The 16,970-nt window shown below is 34.5% G+C and overlaps 2 protein-coding genes across 3 annotated transcripts in view; both read right to left on the bottom strand.

The window, feature by feature from the left end:
• Positions 1 to 3,042, bottom strand: part of LOC109208122 — a 3,770-nt gene extending 728 nt beyond the window's left edge. Inside the window, exons 1-4 of one of the 2 annotated variants that reach the window (XM_019371163.1) lie at positions 2,664 to 3,041; positions 1,710 to 2,108; positions 714 to 1,125; positions 244 to 491 (exon numbers count right to left, since the gene is read on the bottom strand). In XM_019371163.1, coding sequence (XP_019226708.1) covers positions 290 to 491; positions 714 to 1,125; positions 1,710 to 2,108; positions 2,664 to 2,943 — 1,293 coding nt within the window. In that variant the 5' untranslated portion in view covers positions 2,944 to 3,041 and the 3' untranslated portion in view covers positions 244 to 289. Of the gene's footprint in view, positions 1 to 62; positions 492 to 713; positions 1,126 to 1,709; positions 2,109 to 2,663 lie in introns of those variants that run through there. The other variant, XM_019371164.1, reaches the window with a different exon arrangement.
• Positions 3,043 to 12,322: 9,280 nt separating this feature from the next.
• On the bottom strand, positions 12,323 to 13,261 carry LOC109208111. The gene is made up of 2 exons (XM_019371150.1): positions 12,930 to 13,261; positions 12,323 to 12,698 (listed from the first exon to the last, which is right to left on the bottom strand). Exons 1-2 carry the CDS (start codon positions 13,126 to 13,128, stop codon positions 12,514 to 12,516), a joined length of 384 nt encoding a protein of 127 aa, XP_019226695.1. The 5' UTR covers positions 13,129 to 13,261; the 3' UTR covers positions 12,323 to 12,513.
• Positions 13,262 to 16,970: the final 3,709 nt, after the last annotated feature.

Genomic DNA, 16,970 nt, shown 5'->3' with positions numbered 1-16,970 from the left:
GGGCAGCTGTTAAAGTACAAATAGGTCATCTCGTTAACATGGTTTCTAGTACTCTTCGAACCTAGGCATTCCAATCTTCTTGATATGGTTTGAGAACAAGGGTAGCTAATACATCACCATGCCACCAAAAGTAACTGATAATTCTTTCGCACCAGACCATGTAAGAGTTGCCCTTGCAAACCTGTACTAATAGTGAATGTGGAAAAACGTTCTAAAATATCAAAGAGAAGGCACATCAATAACCTCTCCTTTATCTTCTACAAGAAATGCCAGCTGGAAAGAGCTTATGTCATGCATGCAGCAAGCTAGATTCTTTTAGCTTCATGGTTTTTGCACGCAGCCTTTCCATGAATGCAGGATTTGCTTTGAGTCTCTGCTTCACATATGAAGTTCGAACATCCTCTACCATTTTGTTAGCCTTTCCAGCCTCTTCAATGAGACCAAATAGAGTCCTCAGGCAGTCCTTCCTATTCTCCTCGCGGTGTTCAAATCTGAGGAAAAAGAAACATTTTATTCCTGGTAAGCTTCACAAGCTTCAAATGCGTGTATAAAGGAGCACCAATAAGCAGCAGTCAAATAATTCCTAACTAATTGTTTCAACAGGTAGTTACATAATAAAACTCAGTTAGAAGCTAAGCCTAAACATACAGTACCAGCGACCCCGTAACAAGATCAGACACTAATAATTCAGATGACCCACAATGTGACCTTACCTTTCACTAGTTATGGTAAGCTCGTCTCTCCCAGGATGGTAGCGGTTTCCAACCAATTCTCTTAAGCGACGAAATTGATGCTTTGACAGACCCAACTCTTTCACCGTAACAGCCAATTTGACTTTCCTGTTTTTTGGATGCCATGCATCACCACCAGGAGCAAAGACCACCCTTGTTTGCCATCTAAGAACCGGCCCTTCACCTGGCGGGTCATCCAAATTCTTGTTCTTATCTGGCAACATATTCTCATCAAACTGTGGAGCATCCTTCTCCATCAGTTTTGCGCACTCCACGACCACCCCATCCTCAAACTCCTTGAACAATGCATAGCCTTCTTCAGGAGTAATCTCACCTTTTTCAACCCTTTCACCTATCTCATCAAACTTAACTTCCACCTTCTTCTTAATTTCATCTGGGCAAAATAAAACATCCAATGAGTAAAGAATCCAAATACAACATTAGATTGGAACATCAAAAAGATGACCAAAAACTGACTCTACATCCTGTAAAAGACAAGTTCAAGTAATGTCTTAAAGAGACAACATTACGTGAAACTGAAATATAATAAAGCTTGTAACTTCATACAAGCTTTCAAAAATTTATCCAGCGAGGATATTTAACTGACCGAAGAGTTAAAGAATTTTGTTACGCAGGTAACATGTAATTCGCACGATCAAGAAACCTTAACCTACTTTTCCAGCATTCCAACCACACCTCTTTGAAGTTTAACCATTCTTTTCTTAACTATACCTTTCCATCACTGTACCAATTTCATAAACCTAACGAGAAAGGAATTAGAAAACAAAAATTTACTGAAATATAAAAACTCATTATGGAAATCACACCCTGTGCCCATCAAAGTTCGTGCATTATCAGCAGGATACTGAATTGGAGCATAAATATTGTTTTTTCATTTTTAATTGGAGCACAGATATTATGCACCTGCATAATCCGAAAAACTTTTAAAGAAGTCAGAAGAGCATACAAAAGTAGTACCAGGTAGAATTTTATCCCAGCTAAGCATGTCCTGCAAAATTTCCTCACACTCCTTCGTATCCCTAAGATACCCATGCTCGGTAGCCTCTTTTATCATATCATCCCACTTTCTGTCATCCATGTTGAAGAATTGATCAGATGCCATTCTCCTCTTTACCAAATCAGTTGTGTCATACAAATCTTCAATCTCTTCATCAGTGGAGTGAGCATCCTCGAAATCTGATTCAAACTCTTGGTCATTTACATCATCCAGGGGTTTCATTTGAAGCTCCTCCATTAACTCATCATCTGTGTGCTCATGCTTTCTCGTCAATTTCCTCTTTAAAATTGCTTCAAGAATTGACGGAAGCGCCTCTTCATTGCCTTTGTTGAAGTACTCCTCAATCCGCGTCTTCAACTCTACAGCAGATATAACAAACGAGATTACTTAATATGAAACCAAGATACCCAATTAAATTTAAAATATATAATCCCCGATCTTATACAACAAACGGAATAACAAACATAGAGACGATAATAAACTAGAATCCAGAATTCTATCCCTTAAATTTTCTCCAATATCTTATAGTCAGCAATCAGCATCAATTATTTTCTTTTATTTTATTTATAACTTGTGGTGTCCGAGCAGCTTACGCATCTCAACTATCCCATCAAGTACATGCTACCTCCCACCAACACAGATACGGGTAACTCAGCATCAATCATAGCAAGAGAGATCCATTAAAGTAATGATTAACCATAAAAATCACTCTTTTTATAAAGATTAATCAGCAAAATCCCCAAATAATGCAGTTTCCTAGTATACTACATGCATCATAGACCAAAAACTAATTTCGTCCATACTTTTTTCAGCGAAAAAATTAACCCCATAACCCCCATTTTCTCAGATTTCACAAATAATCTCCACTGAATCCCCAAAAAGATATGAAGATCACAAAATACAAGCTTTCTCACCTTTATTGTTGATATCTTCAACATTGAGAGAGACCTCTTTCTTTGTGGGTTCGGCCAAGCTAGTTTCGGGCGTCTCGGACTGAGGGCTTGGTTCAGATGCGTTCTGATTCGATGAATCATTTTCTGATGATGAGAAGAATTTAAACTTTGAAGGGAAATGAGAAATAACCGGGGAGTGTATGATTTTACTGCTGCTGCTGTTGATATAATTCAGATTTGGTTTAAATTTTTGAGAAGTGTGGAGATTGCGAGAGCACAAAGAAGAAAGAGCTCGTCTCATGGTTTTAGGGTTTTAGCTCCCTCTGTGTTTCAACTTTGCCTTCAGATACTACACAGGGAAATAACATAGGAATGACAACTAATTTTTACATTTTTACTAAAAGAAAAAGAAAACATTGTAGATCGAAAAGAATGTTAAAATGGGGGGTTTTGCTTAATTGTTTGTTTTTCCCGACGACGAAGCGTTTTTTACTAAAAAATTTACTTTTGGATGTTGACTCTGAAATTGAAATAAATTCTTTTTGGTAAACTAGGTAAAATAAATATTTTAAATGTTTATAAAGTAAACTGGTATTTCAGCGGTCATAGCGCATAATTTCTCTTTTTTTTTATTCTTCTTTTTCTCCGGTCTATAATAGTGGTTTGTCTAGCATTACTAGCGATTTATGTTATGTTTTATACTTTTGCATATTATTTGTGTTATTGTTTTTCCATTTATTTGTTATCTCTCACGGTGCTGATATTATTTTGGGTTTTCTTGTTACAAATCTAGTGTTTATGAGTCGAGGGTCTTCCGGAAACAGTTTCTCTACCTTTTTCGTGGTAGGGATAAGGTCTGCATACATACTACCCTCCCCAAATCCCACCGGTGGATTCTAATGGGTCATTGTTGTTATTGTTATTTTTCTCCTGTCCCTCTGGTTTCCTTTTCATTTTTATTCCTCGTCTTTTGGAATAATTTCTGTTAATGGATAGTTAAGGTGGAAAGAATTGACATTACAAATTATATTTTTTTTTATTCCCTTCTCTCTCCACTTCAAATTTCCAATTTATAGTAAGTCTACAAGTATCACTTCAACCATGAAAAAAGCCCACCTTGTATTAGCGGTGAAAGTTGATTATTTAATAAACTTAGAGCCCGTTTGGCTTAGCTGATTTAGAATAGCTGATAAGCATTAGGTGCTGAAAAGTACTTTTATGTGCTGAAACTGATTTAAAAGATAAGCAGTTATGTGTTTGGATAAAAGTGCTGAAATTAATAATATGCAGTTGAAGAACTGGGTATACGAAGAGTTTTGTTTTAAAAAGAAGTATTTTAGAGATAGAATAGTAAATATTTTGGTCAAACTTAAAGTGCTTATAAGCTGAAATTTGATAAGTTGGGGGAGACCAACTTATGGCTTTTGACTTATTTATGGCTTATAAGCACTTAACTTATAAGCACTTTTAATTTTACCAAACGCGTAGATAAGCCAAAAAGTACTTATAAGCTGGTCAACTGCCTTATAAGCTTAGCCAAACACCCTCTTAATTTAAAAATTTATGTTGCTTTTACTACACATAGTTTATTTTATATTCTTGTGTGTGTTTTTTTGGTTTATTTTGTAAATGTTTGCTGTTTAATCGTGTTTATTTACATGGTAAAATAATTTTTTGTTGATATTTTACTCTTGTCAATTTGTCATTTATTTGTTATAAAATATTATATTACATCTTGAAAAAGGATGGATAAACTTTATCGAAAAAGGTTAGGAAAGCAGGTGCTCTTATTGGACGTCACGGGAGAAATCCCGCTTTCCTGAAAAAAGTAAACTTACGGAAGCATCTATCTCTATCACGCACTTCAATCCGCACATAAGACGATTCCTCTTTCTATACTCAATTACGTAAGAGTCCAGCTAGCTCGTCTCTGTCTGGCAGTTTAAGCCTCATGACGAGAATGGACTTCTCCGTAATGTAATGTAAATATAATAGAAGAGGCAGAGTCCAGTTCCCCTCCCTTCGAAATGGCAATTTTAAATAAAGATGAAATCAAATTGTGTAAAGTTAGAAATCTAAACAAGAACATTAAATTTGCTAAGTTGTTAGAGTTTATGTATAGTAACTAGTTAGAATTTAAATTTTGTAAATCATCTACTTAACATTAAGTTTTTTTTTTTTTTTAATATTCAGGAAATGGTAAAGCTGAAAAAGAAAGTAAAGATTAAAATTTCAGATTCCTCTGGATCAAGGTAAGCCTCTTGCTATTTGTCATTGGCCATCAAACTCTATTGTCTAAAATCATAAGCCATTCACTAACAGTTTGTTTGGATGGTTGTTATCTATTGCATCGTATTGTTATTTTAAATACAATATTTATTTTAATTATTTTTAATTTTATTATATTATACTGTTAAACTTTGTTATACAACGATAAAAAGACCCCTTTTATGTAACCAGCGATTTGGTGGATTCATGTTGTTACATTACTTTTTTTCTCATCTTATCCTTAATATACTTCTAATTACTCTTTAACCTACTTTTAATAATTACTCTACTCCATATTCTACTTTTTTGATAATATTGTATGATTATTCTTCAAATTGTTGGATGTGACATTACGAAGCGAGAAAAAAAATCTACTCAAATATTGTATTATTAAAACAACGTAAAAGGTCCAAAATTATCCTCAGACTATTCGATATGGTACAAATATGCCTTTCGTCCACCTATTGAGCCCAAACCATTATCTTTATGGCTCACTTATGCTCCTACGACTAACAGTGTGCCAAATAATAATAAAATTATTTAAATTACACATGACAACTTCTTGTTGGTCCAATTTTAAATCATAACCCAATTAAATAAACCCACCTTTAACCCTTTTTTTACCCAACCCTAAAATCCGACCCACCTAAAAAAAGGGTCAAACTCTTGATTGTCAAAAAAAAAAAAAAAAAAAACTTCTCCATCTTTTCAACTCTACCATCACCATAGCTGCCACCACCCCCTTTCCTCCATAGTAACAACGCTGTCAGTAGAACCATGATTCTCATGTTTGCTCCATTCCTCCATTTCCGAACAATAACAGCAAGAATATTACGCTAATCGAATAGGGTCCGATTTGAAAATCTTTATTTTTTTCCGGCCAAATATATCGGCAGCCCCTTAAAGTTGTCCTCACTTTTCACTTACACACTCTATCTTAAGTTCGTTCGATTTGAACACTTCATCCATATCTAATATGTGCCATTTGGACACAAAATTAATAGGCAGTCAAACACAAAAGATGCGTATAATTTACACGTCAAAGTGACGAATAAGATAAGGACACGTGGATTTAACTTACATAAATTAAAATAAAATAAAAAAAGAACCAGCCCCCACCCCTTCGTCATCTTCTCCGATGATCTCCCTCCTTCCGTCATCTTCCCGACGACCCCCCACCTTCCCACTTTGTCTTCGCAAAACTCTCCACCTCCTTCATTTTCTTCCCCAGGTTTGATCTGAGAAAGCACATCTAGAAATTGCTGGTGGTCAGTCACGGACTGAGAGGATTCCGGCGAGATTCTGAACGCAGAAGCAAGTTCGGCCAGAATCAACTGCAGAGTCAACGACGTGAGATCGTCGGCGCGGGGAAGTCCGAGCTCCCATAAAACTCTGTCATCATTATTACCACCGCTAGAATTGTACTCAAAAAGCTTCATTCTTCACCTGTAGTAGCTCGTTACAGAAAAGTTCTTCAACTAGACAAATTTCACACTCTCAGGGTTCTTTCTTAGTTCCCGTTAATACAAGTTAAATTAAATCTTCTTCGGTTACAGTTTCGGCGTGGGACAGAGCAGCATATACCGATTTGATGAAGATATTCTGAAGGATTTCAAAAATGAAGGAGAGGAAGATAGAAAAAAGAAAAAAAGAGAAAAAGGGTGAGGAGTTTGTTTTTTGGACCATTTCACGCGCCTGGAAGATGTGAGGAACACTTAACTTGCCATGTCAGTTTTTTGTTTCTGAATGACACATATGAGATATGGTTGAAGTGTTCAAATGGAACTGTCACGATCCATTTTCACAATAGGTCATGAGAGCGCCTGACACCCTTGTCAGGCAAGCCAATTGCGGAAACATTTCTAAAATACTTATGTTGCTGTTAATTAAAACAAGTGAAATAAACACTCAAATTGGAGTTTAAACCAGAAGAACCGAATATTGTAATAATATGTTTACACAACCCCAAAATAATCGTCTACCAAAGTGTGTGCCAGAACCTGGTGTCACAAGCTACGGGCAACTATTAGAATATACATCCAAAAGGATACCACACTACCATACTGTCTGGATCCGAATAGACAGAAAATAACAATACAAAAGAAAGACTTCTTCGGTTGCGGATCGACATGGAAGGAAAGCAGCTCACCGTAAAAGTCCCAAGCCTGCTCACGAATGCGCACCAGAGAAATAACCGGATCCACCTGCCTCAGACCCTATACATTTAAGTATAGAAGCGTAGCATGAGTACATAAACATTATGTACCCAGTGAGTATCCCGCCTAATCTCGAAGAAGTAGAGACGAGAGGTCGACTTGATACTCACTAGGGTCAAGATAATATAATATAATTATGCTATTCTAAGCATGAAAGTCACCAATATTTAACAAGTTATAACAAAGAGCAATAATCATGTTCTTGTCCTTATTTCAGTTTCCATTTTTACATTTTCAATTTCTAAGCAAGTAGGCATGTCATGTTCAAGTATATAAATATATATATATATATATATATATATATATATATATATATATATATATATATATATATATATATCATATGCAATCACACCGAGGTCGACGGCCCGCTCCAACAGAATTAAAATGTGCACTGCCGAGGGTCGAACGACACGAACAATAGATGCATCTATTCTCACCGAGGCGATCGGCCCGATCCATAAATATCAAGAAAACATCAAGAATGCACACGAAGGTTTCATACATATACCAGGAAGCTCTTACCAAGGCTTAACGAGTTCATACGTTCACTTCATATTTCCTTTAAGTCTGTAGCATATCATGACCGATCATAGTGGCAATTTAAATAAGAGATACTTTCAAATTAGGCATGATGTGGGTCCTAAACTACCCATACAATTAATATCATAGTAGCTACGCACGGACTCTTGTCACCTAGTACGTACGTAGCCCCCGCATTTAGCAATAATTATTCAGTTATTACACCTATGGGGACAATTCCCTCTTACAAGGTTAGAAAGGAGACTCACCTCGCTCCAAACCGCACTTCCAATATCGAAAACAAGCCCAAGCCCTCAAGTTGGAGCCAAACGATCATAAACTAGTTAAAGGAAGTAAGAACTAGTCAATATAAGTTTACAAGATCGAATTCTAGCCATTTAAGTCATTTCCCAATCCTTTTCACAAGTTTTCTAAATTCCGATCCCGAGCCCACGTGTCCGGATTCCAATATTTTTTAAAGGAAATTGTTCTCTACAACCTAAGGATCAATAATACATCATTGCTAGTTCATTACTTAGCAATTTACATGCTTAAATCTTAGTTTTACTAAAATCATAGGTCTAGCTCTAACCCTTGATTTTTACTTAATTTTAGTATTTAATCTACCTAATGTTCATGTAATTAAACTAAGAATGGAGGAAGATTACTTACCTTACAATACTATGTGGAAATTCTCTCTTTGGAAGCACCCCAAATCGCCCAAGTGTGGAGTTGTGAATGAAATAAATGGCTTTGAGTTCGAATTAAATGAACTCTCTGCCCCAGCGATTTCCGCTTCTGCGGTGCCATGACCGCTTCTGCGGAAACCGCTTCGGCGAAAACAGGCCCGCTTTTGTGGAGATGGCCCAAGAAGCCTGGACCGCTTCTGCGGTCAGATGCCCGCTTTTGCGGGTCCACTTCTGCGGATTTGGGCCTAAGGAGCTGGACCGCTTCTGCGGTCTGGGGGCCGCTTAAGCGGAACCGCTTCTGCGGTCTCTGGGCCGCTTCTGCGGTTTCCCCTTGACTTGGCCCTTTTCGCTTTTGGATGGGCCGACCGCATCTGCGGTCCAAGAACCGCAGATGCAGTTATGACAGAAGCAGCAACTTCAGCTCTTCTTCAATTTTCTTACTTAGCTCGAACCTCGCTTGTTTGACGCTCGGGGATCCCGGGCCCCGTCCGAACATACCGACAAGTCTGAAATCACGAGGCGGACCTACTCGAACCCTCGGAACTCCCAAAACAACGCTAAATCTCGGAATCACCCCATAAAACCAAATGAATCAAACTATTGAATCTTCAAGTTCTTAATTCTCTTCTAACGGGTCAAAACGCTCTTAAACTACTCGGATTGGCACCAAATTTCACGGCAAAGTCATAAATGACATTACGGACCTGTACAAAGCTTCGGAACCAAAATCCGAGCCCGATACCTAGGGAATCAATAATTTCTTAGTTTCTTTAGTTCTTTAAAGCTTCAATTAAACAATTTTAAATAAAAATTCATTACTCGTGCTAGGGACCTCGGAATTCGATTCCGGACATACGCCCAGGTCCAATATTTTCCCACGGACCCTCAGAAATTGCCAAATCACGAATCCGGGTCCGTTTCCCAAGAAAGTTGACCAAAGTCGAACTTGGGCTTTTAAGGAATTCTTAAAGAAACAATTAGGCATTTTTCACTCAAAAACTCTTCTAACTCCCGAATCGACCGCCCCCGCAAGTTGTAAATTGATTAAAGCAAGTACGGGAGGCTTTACTTAGGGGAACGAGGTTCTAAAAGGTAAAACGACTGGTCGGGTTGTTACAGGAACGAACTTAAGATAGAGTGTGTAAGTGAAAAGTGAGGACAACTTTAAGGGGCTAACGATGTATTAGGCCTTTTTTCCCGATTTGGAATCCTTTTTTTGTTGTAAAATTAGGATTTTGTTCAAGGAGGAGTACCTAGGCCATAAATTTTTTATTTTCTACAATAAATTACCATTTGGGTCTAACAACTTATTAATAGTTTGAAAATTTACAAAAATTGATAAGAAAAAATTGGACTATTCCAGAATTTAAAGCCATGAATTCATAATGGGTTCTTTGATTATCTTATGTGATGAGAAAGGAAAAAATATTTATCATTGTAAGTGATATTTGAATGTGAAAATTAAGGTCTTTTAAAAAACATTGTCGGAAAATGACACTTCCAATGAAAAATATAAAATGAAAAAGATGATAAAAATATGAAAAATGACAAAATTGCCCAAAACTGAAAATGTGATGGAACCGTGGTTGCTAAGGAGGAAATGGGATGGTGACAAATATGATGGTGGTAGAATCGGAATGATGGAGAAATTAATTTTTTTTGACATTCAATAATTTAGTCATTTTTTAAAGACTTGGGTTGGGTAAAAAATGAGTTAAGGGTGAGTTTATTTAGTTATGGTCATAGATTAATTGGACCAATAAAAAGTTGCCACGTGTATTTTAAATAAATTTTTTTATTTAGCATTGACCGTTAGTCATAGAGACATAAGTGAGCCAGAAAGATAACGGTTGTGATATTTTTGGGTCAATAAGTGGAGGGAGAGCACATTTTTACCAAATAGAATAGTTTGAGGGCAGTTTTGGCCCTTTCCGTTAAAATAATATAGCATAATACAATATAAATCGATATAGTACATTTAAAACAATGTGTAACAACCATCCAAATAAGCTTTAAGATTTTTCAAATTACTGAAGTAACAAAGCTGAAAGGAAGCTGTTTAGAGGAACCAGATGCTCCAATGCAATTAGTGCTAAAATCTACCTTATGAAAATGCGAAAGGTAAAACTGCCAACTTAATCCTTTATGCCTAAAACTCATATTTTACGCATTTCAATTGAAACTTAAATTAACTAACTAATACTATTAGTACTTGAAATGTACTTCAAAGGTTGGGTGTTCGGGCAATTCGGATAGCATATGAAAATTTCAATATGAATTTTCGATTTTTTGGATTGAAGAAATGACAATCCAAATGCAATCCAAATAAGTTCGGATTGGATCAAATTTTTTAAGTTCGATTTCGGGTTAATCGATTTAGATATTTTGAATTTTCGATTTTTAACTTATAAGTTGAAATGTTTCTTCTTTTTACAAAAATGAATATCCAAATGAAGTACTCATAATAAATTACCTGGAAAGTTTCTCATTCTCACCGCAATCATCCAAACGATGTATTCATGTAATGAAACAATTATCAAAAAAATACAGTAAAGACATTAATAAGAAGTAGAAATAGTAAAACCATATCCAAATAGAAAGTAATCTCATAGTAACTTAGTAATTAATTATTGAATATATGGAATAATATCTAATGGATAGGGTATTGAACTTATTACTATTGACATATGGATAATGAACTATATATAAAGTATATGAATTTCGGATATCCAAAGTTTGAAGTACCAAATCCAATATACAATTCGAAATCCAAAAAAATTTAAAAATTAAAACCAAAATCCAATCAGCAATTCGAAAATCCAAAAAGTTGGTTTGGATTTTGGGTTTGCCCAAACTATGCCTGCCCCTATTCAAATAAAAATCGTGTGGGGTAGCCACTTTTTAAAGTGGTATTTACTTTTTATCCAGCATTTTCAACGCTTAGCAATAATAACCACCGTCTATACGCATACGACGCCAGACTTAGGACTTTCTCCGTGGAGCCTATATAATGTCAACTACATGCAGGCATTGACGCATGCAACACTTTTATCGAAGTTTACTTCACTATATATAACTTGCTTGGGAGATTATTTTTAACATAACAATCGCTTAATTAATTAGTAGAACCGAATTCAGATAAATATATATATCTTATGGAGAATTTTGGCTCAAAATAAGAAGATTCATGAGCTGCTGCTGCTGCTTCCTTCGGTTAATGATGAGCATGGAGGAGTTATTGTAGAATTAAAGGATCCTATGGACTCCAATGTCTTCTGTTTCATGCTTAAGGCTTCCATGAAACAGATACAAGTTCAAAGTTAAGGACAATAGGTCCTGAAGTCTTGAACTTAGACTAACAAGCTCAAAAGTTAAGGACAATAGGTCCTGAACTTAGACTAACAAGCTCAAAAGTTAAGGACACTTGGTCTTGAACTTACAGTTACAAGTTCAAAAGTTAAGAACACCTGATCCTGAACTTAGACTAACAAGCTCAAAAGTTAAGGACAATAGGTCCTGAACTTAGACTAACAAGCTCAAAAGTTAAGGACACTTGGTCTTGAACTTACAGTTACAAGTTCAAAAGTTAAGGACACCTGGTCCTGAACTTAGACTAACAAGCTCAAAAGTTAAGGACACTTGGTCCTGAATTTACAGTTACAAGTTCAAAAGTTAAGGACACTTGGTCCTGAACTTAGACTAACAAGCTCAAAAGTTAAGGACACTTGGTCCTGAACTTAAACTAACAAGCTCAAAAGTTAAGGACAATAGGTCCTGAACTTAGACTTACAAGTTCAAAAGTTAAGGACAAGTAGTCCTTAAATTAGAGTTACAAGCACAGAACTTAAGGACAGGTGGTCCTGAACTTCGAGCTCCAAGTTCAAAAGTTAAGGACATGTAGTCCTGAAGTCCTGAACTTAGAGTTGCAAGTTCAAAAGTTAAGGACACTTGGTCCTGAACTTTTGTGAGCAGAAGGGTGTTTTCGTCCGGGCAAGTAAAGTTTATTAAAGCAGTGGCTAAAGACTAAAGACATTTTAAACAGTGGCTTAAAAATAAATACATGGCTAACCGTGTACTTCCCCCATATTCAAAGGTATTAGGCCCGCCATCTAGAGGCTATGCAATTAGAATGACGGAATCATGAATATACAAAAACTTGATACTCTGAACTTCAACTCAATCGGAGTCGGACTCCTTATCAGCAGCATCATGCTGTCTAGGCTGGGATTGAAGTTCATTCATTAATTCCTCATCTGATTCCTCACTTTTTCCAGCCAACTTCCTTTTCAATATGGCTTCAAATATTGATGGGAATGCTTCTTCGTCTCCTTCAAAGAATCTATCTATCTGCTTTTTTAAAGCTGTAATAATTCGACAAGAAATCAATTTCATATATGAATTCCATCTTTGTTTCAATCCTTTCTCAGTAACTAAAACAATACTATTACTTCAACCTAATTATCAAGGTGCTTAGAATCAGAATAAATAACTAGTAAACAGAACTTCAGTAATTGAAATAAATCTAACAAATTAAAAACAAGCTGCGGAACTAATCTAAACTAATAAAGATTGAAACTTTTGGTAAAAATCACCTTTATTGCTGATATCATCTTCGTCTTGAAGGTTATTGTCATCGGTATGATCCGAATTTGATTCAGCAGGAGGTTGATTAGGGCTTTTGGATGTGAAACGCCTATAGATGGGCCAAAATGAAGAGGTAGTAGGGTAAGGATTCGGTGTTAACAAACTGCGCGAACAGAGGTAAACACTTCTGGCGAGATATCGTTGCATCTCGATCTTCTTCGCGCTAGGGTTTTAAGAGGGGTTATTGTTCTTGAGCTTCTACGAATTTCTTCATCGATTCAACAATGTCATTTCTTTACCGGTTCTTTCCCCAAATGAAGAACTCAGTAAAGGGCCATTTGGCTAAAAGCCCAATATGATTCTGACGCATGAAAAGATGGAGTTCGCGCTTCGTTGATACTTGGGCTTTTGCACTTTATTTACGTTCTTTGTGTATATCAAAATGAATATTAAAATTTTATTTTCCTTCTTTGTGTATCCAAACTATGAATTTATAGATATAGTTATTGAAAATTTATTGTTATCTCTATAATGTATATTATAATAAAAATAATTATATTATTTGTATATCGCAGTGTATAACACATCAAATAATGTGTATAATATATATATATATATATATATATATATANATGTCCGATGTGCGATACACTGTGATGTACAAATAATATAATATTTTTATTGTGATATACATTGATATAAAGGCAGCAATAACTATATATATAATTTTATATTATTGATATACAAAGAATAATATTATTTATTTACTAAGAATAAAAATAAAATTTTAATATACATGTTGATATAGACAAAGAAGAAAAAAATATTGTGATATACTTATTATTATTGTGATATACATTTATTGGCTATTTAATACCAATATCTATAACTAGGGCTATTTTCTGCCAATTATATGGGTATGTTGTTATACCATGCCAAAACCCCAAATAATTTTGGTTATTGGGTGCCAATTTTTTGGGCTTCTATAGCCAAATCTAATATAATACCAAAAATTGCAAATTCTCCTTATACCATGTCATTTTCTCTTGGTGCTTTATCTTATTCGGGCCTATATGTGATTAGAAATTGGAATTTTTACCTCCTATACCAAAAGTTAACACCTTCTTTATTTTAAATAAATACCATTTAAAAAAATTATATTCTATAGATACCTTTTAAGGTTTATAGCAAAATATTTAATTTTGGTTTCCCCTAGCCCTAAGCAACTAAATACGCTAATCAGTTACACTATTTTCTTTCTCTCTCTACTTTGATACATCACATTCTCTTCCCCATCCCATTAAAATTTCCGATCTCCTCCTCCTTCCACCGGATTTGTGCAAAGCCCACTTCAGAAATTATTGTATGTGTTTTGATTAAAAAAAATACCCTCGGCTTCAGCAATGGAAATAGTGCATAATCGGAATCGATCGCGGAGTAAGTCGGTGGCTGCTTCTTCCTCTTCTCTGTCTAGTTCGCTTGCCATTTTTCCTCCGTCGATATCCTCCATTGTAGTAGGAGAATTGTTAGAGTATAGTTGCACTCGCAAATTAGGTGCCGATTGCGAAGAATGCGCGGAAAATAGGAGGGCAGAGTCGAAGGAGTTGCTCAAGTATATTTGTCTCTGCCAACTTAGGTTTGTTAGCGGAGACAAAGGTGTCTCCAGAGATGGTGAGCTTGGAGATATGGATGTTGTAGGATAATTTTCTGTTAATATATTTCAATGTATTTTCATGTATTCATTGTCTTCTTTTTCATTGTAATTCAATGTATCTCGTTGTATTCCATGTATTTCATTGTATTCACTGTCTTTTTTTCTCATTGTATTTCAATGTATCCCGCTGTATTCTATGTATTTCATTGTATTCATTGTCTCGCTATATGCCATGAATGTATTCATAAGTTTTTTCTTAATTAATATAATTTNATTTTTCTTCTTTGTGTTTCATAAGTTTATTATTTTTCTGTCTAGAACTTGCTCTAAACTTATATACATTGCTATAGTGGATAATAAATAAAAAATCAGAAGATACACAAAGAACGTAAATAAAGTGGAAGATAAAAGTACACAGAGAAAAAATATATTTCAACTTTATTTTTTTTCTCTTTTTTTTGGATTGAATGAGTGAATGTGATTGAAATTGGTTGAAAATATCTAAAGGAGACTATATACAAAATTTGACCAAGATTAGCAAAAACTAAGAGAGAGAAAATATATTTAAACTTTGTTTTTCTTCTCTCTTCCTTTTTTTGGTCGGATTGAATGAGTGGGTGTGATTGAATTTGGTTTAAAATACCCAAACGAGGCTATATACAAAATTTGAGCAAGATTAGAAGTGAATTAGACTAGTTTTAGGTTAAAAATCAGACCTAAAAATCCAACTACGATATGTGTGTATCATACTGTATATCTTGTATATCATATTGTATATCGTGTATATCACACACAAGTTTTTAAGGACGTCTGTATATATCATTTTGGATATCGTATATACAACACAAGTTTTTATGGACGCCCGTGTATATCACTTGTATATCGTATATATAACACAAATTTTCATGGATATACATAGATTCACATAATATACACGAGATATCACTGATGTACATAGAGATATACACGGGTTACAATAGCGGATACACGTGTGGAGTCGTCTTGAACTTGAGGTTCCAATTTGAAATGTGTTATAGAAAGAAGGAAAATAAAATTTTAATAAATTGTTTTGATATACACATTAGTATTATGTTATACACTATGATATACAAATAATATAATTATTTAATATTGATCAAAAAAAGAAAATAAAATTTTGATATAGCATGTTTAAGCAAGTTCTAAAATATAACAATAATAAATATAATTGTGGAGTAAATAATATTTTGGTATACAAAGAAAATTAATTTTTGATATGCATAAAGAAGAAAAATAAACTTATGATATCTATTTTGGTATACACATGTCCGATGTGCGATACACTGTGATGTACAAATAATATAATATTTTTATTGTGATATACATTGATATAAAGGCAGCAATAACTNACAAATTTTGTGTGTTATAATTGAGTTTGTTAAGTTATAGTAGGAGTCTATTATGTTAATTGATTCACTTTTCGTTTTAAAAATAGTGTAATCCCTCATTTTGCGCCGTGAATACAATCGAATACAATAATTTGTCCAGCTGTAATCCCATGTTTCACTCCATGAATACAGTCGAATACACTCGAATACAACAACTGATTAGCTGGACTTCCCTGATTCACGCCTATTTTTGCTACTGTATTCATGAATACAATAACTTAAATACATCAACTACATCTTATAACCTGATTAGCTGGACTTCCTTGATTCACGCCTATTTTTGCTACTGTATTCATGAATACAATAGCTTAAATACACAACTACATCTTATAACCATATAAAAGGTATCTATAATCCGTAATATAGCAAATGGTATCTATAGATAGCTAATTACTACTAAAAGATAGTGCTTTATGAAAATTTCTCTTAAAAATTTTGGGAATACTAAATAGTATAGCAGCTCCCAAAAATAATAGCAGGCGAAGTGTGTATCGTTTGTATATTAACATTTGAGAAAGCATATATATATATATATATATATATATATATATATATATATATATATATATATATATATATATATATATGTAGGATGTAATTATATTTGGTTGACTTGGCCAAATATGTAACTTGCACACTAAAATTGGATAATTACTCATTTGATCCTTCAGTTATTGGCATTTCTTAGTTTGATTATTGTGATATTTGGTTAAGCGTATTTAACCTTCAATTAATAAAAATATATGTATTTATTATCCCTTTATATAAGTAATATGTTATATTTTTTTAGAATTGAGTAACAATGCAAATTTAGCATAGCACATGGATAATTGAATAGTTCAAATTTTACTAATATGTTAACTTCGTAAAATTTATTACTTAGTAAAGGGATCAAAAGTTCACATCTCAATTGGTTGAATGTTGAATATCGCCGGTAAGACTTGTGCCTTATGTCCCAAATTTTGAAG

The sequence above is a fragment of the Nicotiana attenuata genome, unplaced genomic scaffold (assembly GCF_001879085.1).
Source record: "Nicotiana attenuata strain UT unplaced genomic scaffold, NIATTr2, whole genome shotgun sequence".
Classification (NCBI taxonomy): domain Eukaryota; kingdom Viridiplantae; phylum Streptophyta; class Magnoliopsida; order Solanales; family Solanaceae; genus Nicotiana; species Nicotiana attenuata.
Note: the sequence above shows the minus strand (reverse complement) of the source record. Positions and strands in the feature narration are given on the sequence as shown.

What these genes read in the sequence shown, in the direction of transcription:
- LOC109208111 (XM_019371150.1), bottom strand. Translation starts at nt 13,128, where the DNA reads ATGCAACGATATCTCGCCAGAAGTGTTTACCTCTGTTCGCGCAGTTTG. An exon ending in AGATGATATCAGCAATAAAG is followed by an intron (nt 12,699 to 12,929) that starts GTGATTTTTACC and finishes GAATTATTACAG; the next exon opens with CTTTAAAAAAGCAGATAGAT.